Genomic DNA, 3003 nt, shown 5'->3' on the forward strand with positions numbered 1-3003 from the left:
GATTCTTCCTATTGTCTTTGACCTTTCAGCAAAGCTCTCAAAGGCAGACAGCAGCATAACAGAAAACAGGTGTTCCATTCTTCCAGCTCAAACGGAGATGGTAAGAGATTGTGAACTAGTCTGCCAGCGATCCTATCATCTACATAAGGTCTATATACAAAAATGAGAATTGTGCTGAACCTGTGGATTCTGCATTTTTTCTCCCAACACTCCGGGAAGGGATGGGGTCGGGGGTGGGCGGTGGGGGGAGTTTTTCCCTTGGCCTAAAGCCAAGTTAGAAACTTTGGCGGTCCCAGGGGATGTGTTAGCGATGGGTGTAGCATAGAAGTCAGTTGCAGTGTTATTATTTGTGCAGATACCTGAGCTATGATGTCAGCTAAGTGTCCCTAGAAGGTATTTTGCTTGGTGTTACTTAAAAGGGATCCTCACTTGGGAGGCAGAGGCAGGCAGATTTCTGTGAATAAATGTCTGTCTTAAAAAAAAAAAAAAAAGGTCCTTTCTAGGAGAGATGTTAGATTAAAAACCTACTTTCCACTGGGCATGGTGGCGCACACCTTTAATCCCAGCACTTGAGAGGCAGAGGCAGGCAGATCTCTCTGAGTTTGAGGCCAGCCTGGTCTACATAGCCAGTTCCAGGTCAGCTGGGGCTACAGGGACACCCTGTCAGAAAGTGGGTTTTTAAAAAGAAATTATTTTATGTGTAGGAGTGTTTTGTCTGCACACATTTAGTGTACCGCATGTCTTACAATGCCCACAGAAGCCAGAAGAGGGTGTTGAGAGGCCAGGAACTGAGTGGTTAGCCACCATGCGGGTGCTGGGAACCTAATACGGATTCTCTGCAAGAACAGCCACTCCTCTTCCACTGAGCCATTTCTCCAGCCCCAGGGGAGTGAGTTTTAATGGAGGTGAGCCTCCATTAGGCCAAGAACTTGGAGGGGTGTTATAAATAAGAACCCCTGTTTCTTAGAGAGAGAGAATCATAGGTAATCAGTCAGGGAAAAAGCATTCTTTACTATAAAGCCTTGGCTGGCCTGGTACTCACTGTGTATACCAGGGTGGCTTCAAACTAGAGTTCCACCTGCCCCTGCCTCCTCAGTGCTGGGCTTAATTAAAGGCATGTGTCACCATGCCCACCAATGTGATAGTCAAGAGAGCTGCCTGTTGTTTCTAAGTTATCCATGTCCATTTTGGGGACCCAATTTCAGAAGATAACAGCATGCACCCCTGAAAGTCTTTGCTCTTTCCCTCTAATGCTTTCTCTTACTAGTAATCCTAGTGGTCAAAAATAGCCAGCTAGGGAGAGGAGTAAATCTGAGGAATAAAAAAAAGCAGGAGTGGGCGGGGCATGGTGGCGCACCCCTTTAGTCCCAGCACTCGGGAGGCAGAGGCAGGCGGATCTCTGTGAGTTCAAGGCCAGCCTGGTCTACATAGTGAGTTCCAGGACAGCTGGGGCTACAGGAAGACCCTATCTCAAAAAAGACCAAAAAAAAAAAAAAAAAAAAAAGCAGGAGTATCCTTCATCCTGGCAAGCTTCAAACCTGAAGCAGGTAAAAAGTCAGGATTTTTGTCTGAAATTAAGTTTAAAGGTTTGTTTGATTTGGTTTAGTGGTTTTTTTTTTTTTTTTTTTTTGGGTTTTTTTGGGAAAGGGGCTCGCTGTAGCCCCCGCTAGCCTGGGATTTTCTATGTAAACCAGGCTGGCCTCGAACTCACAGAGCTCCGCCTGCCGTTGTGTTGTTTTCTTTTCAACTTTTGTATTTAGGAGGTCACGTCCGAAAGGTCTGGTCATAACTGAAGGTGCTAACTCTACGAATATCTCATAAAACCTTGCTGGGTCTCCTCCTGTATGTCATGACATGGGCCTTTCTGATGGTGAGTGCCCTCCACCATAACCCTAGTGCTTGGTCAAAACGTCTAGGAAATGGGGCTGGGCAGTTAAGAGCACCCAGATTCGAGTCCCAGCACCTACATGGCAGCTTAACAGGGGTCCGTAACTCCAGTTCCAGGGGATCCGATGCATTCTTCTGACCTCCACGGGTACCGCACAAGGGTGTGTGTACTTGCATGCATGCAATCACTCGTACACATAAAATAAAAAATATATTAAGTAAAAATTTTAGGACATGTACTGAGGCCTGTTCATGTTTGACTTTCACTTCCCTGCACTTTCTCATCCTCAAATCTCTATCAGTTGGGCGGACCGGAAAGTCAATTGATGGTCCTCAAGCTGCCTCCCTAGGGGTGAGGCCGACGGTGGGGTGCTCTCGCTGAGAAGCAAAGCCTCTAGCAAAGCTAAACTTGTGGGGAGGGGTCATTTATATTCTATTTCTGACCATTTATTGTCATTTCGTAAATCAAACATGCTGGGTGGGGGCGTGGAGGGAAAAGCGCAGACTGGCTCCAGCAGCCTGTGAACCTGCGGGCCTGAAGCCTCCCGGCGTCCCAGGAAGACCCAGTACACCTCCCCCAAACCGTTTCCCTGTCCGCCCTACAGGCGCCTCGGCCCTGGGCGTCACGTGTTGCCAGGGGCGGGGAAATGGGCGGCTCGCAGGCCGCCATCTTGAGAGCTGAAGAGGCGGAGCGAGCAGCCCAGTGGGCGCGCGCTTCTGCTCCCGGCCCCTCCCCGGCTCCGCGCGGTCCCGCGCCCCTCCCCCCCGCACTCCTCGGGGCCTGCGCGGCCTCACTAGGCACCGAGCCGCTGGGAACCGAGGAGGGCGGGGCGGGGGTGTGTCGACGCGGGCCCGCGCTCTGCAACCGCCAGTCTCGGGGGCGCGCGCCGCTGGGCCTCAGGGGCGTCGCGGGCTGCTGGGGAGGGGGCTGCTCCCTCGGGCCTGGCCGCGCGCTGCGGCGGTGGCGGGGCTCTGTGGAGTGCGAGCGGCTGCAGGGCCGCGGTGTGGGCGCCATGTACCGCAGCAGCTCCCGGTCCTCCGCCTCCTCGCACCGGCCTAAGGACGGCGGGGGCCCGCGCCCCGGCCGCCCCGCGGGCTCCTCCTCGGGTCCGGCCC

The 3003-nt window shown here is 52.8% G+C and overlaps 1 protein-coding gene across 1 annotated transcript in view; it reads left to right on the forward strand.

Annotated features, from left to right (window-relative positions):
- Positions 1-2733: 2733 nt before the first annotated feature.
- Positions 2734-3003, forward strand: part of Znf318 (zinc finger protein 318) — a 31429-nt gene continuing 31159 nt past the window's right edge. Inside the window, exon 1 of the mRNA XM_029561617.1 lies at positions 2734-3003. This exon is cut by the window's right edge and continues 287 nt beyond it. Within this exon, the coding sequence (XP_029417477.1) occupies positions 2901-3003 (103 nt within the window). The 5' untranslated portion in view covers positions 2734-2900.

Source organism: Nannospalax galili, unplaced genomic scaffold (assembly GCF_000622305.1).
Source record: "Nannospalax galili isolate Female #2095 unplaced genomic scaffold, S.galili_v1.0 scaffold653, whole genome shotgun sequence".
Classification (NCBI taxonomy): domain Eukaryota; kingdom Metazoa; phylum Chordata; class Mammalia; order Rodentia; family Spalacidae; genus Nannospalax; species Nannospalax galili.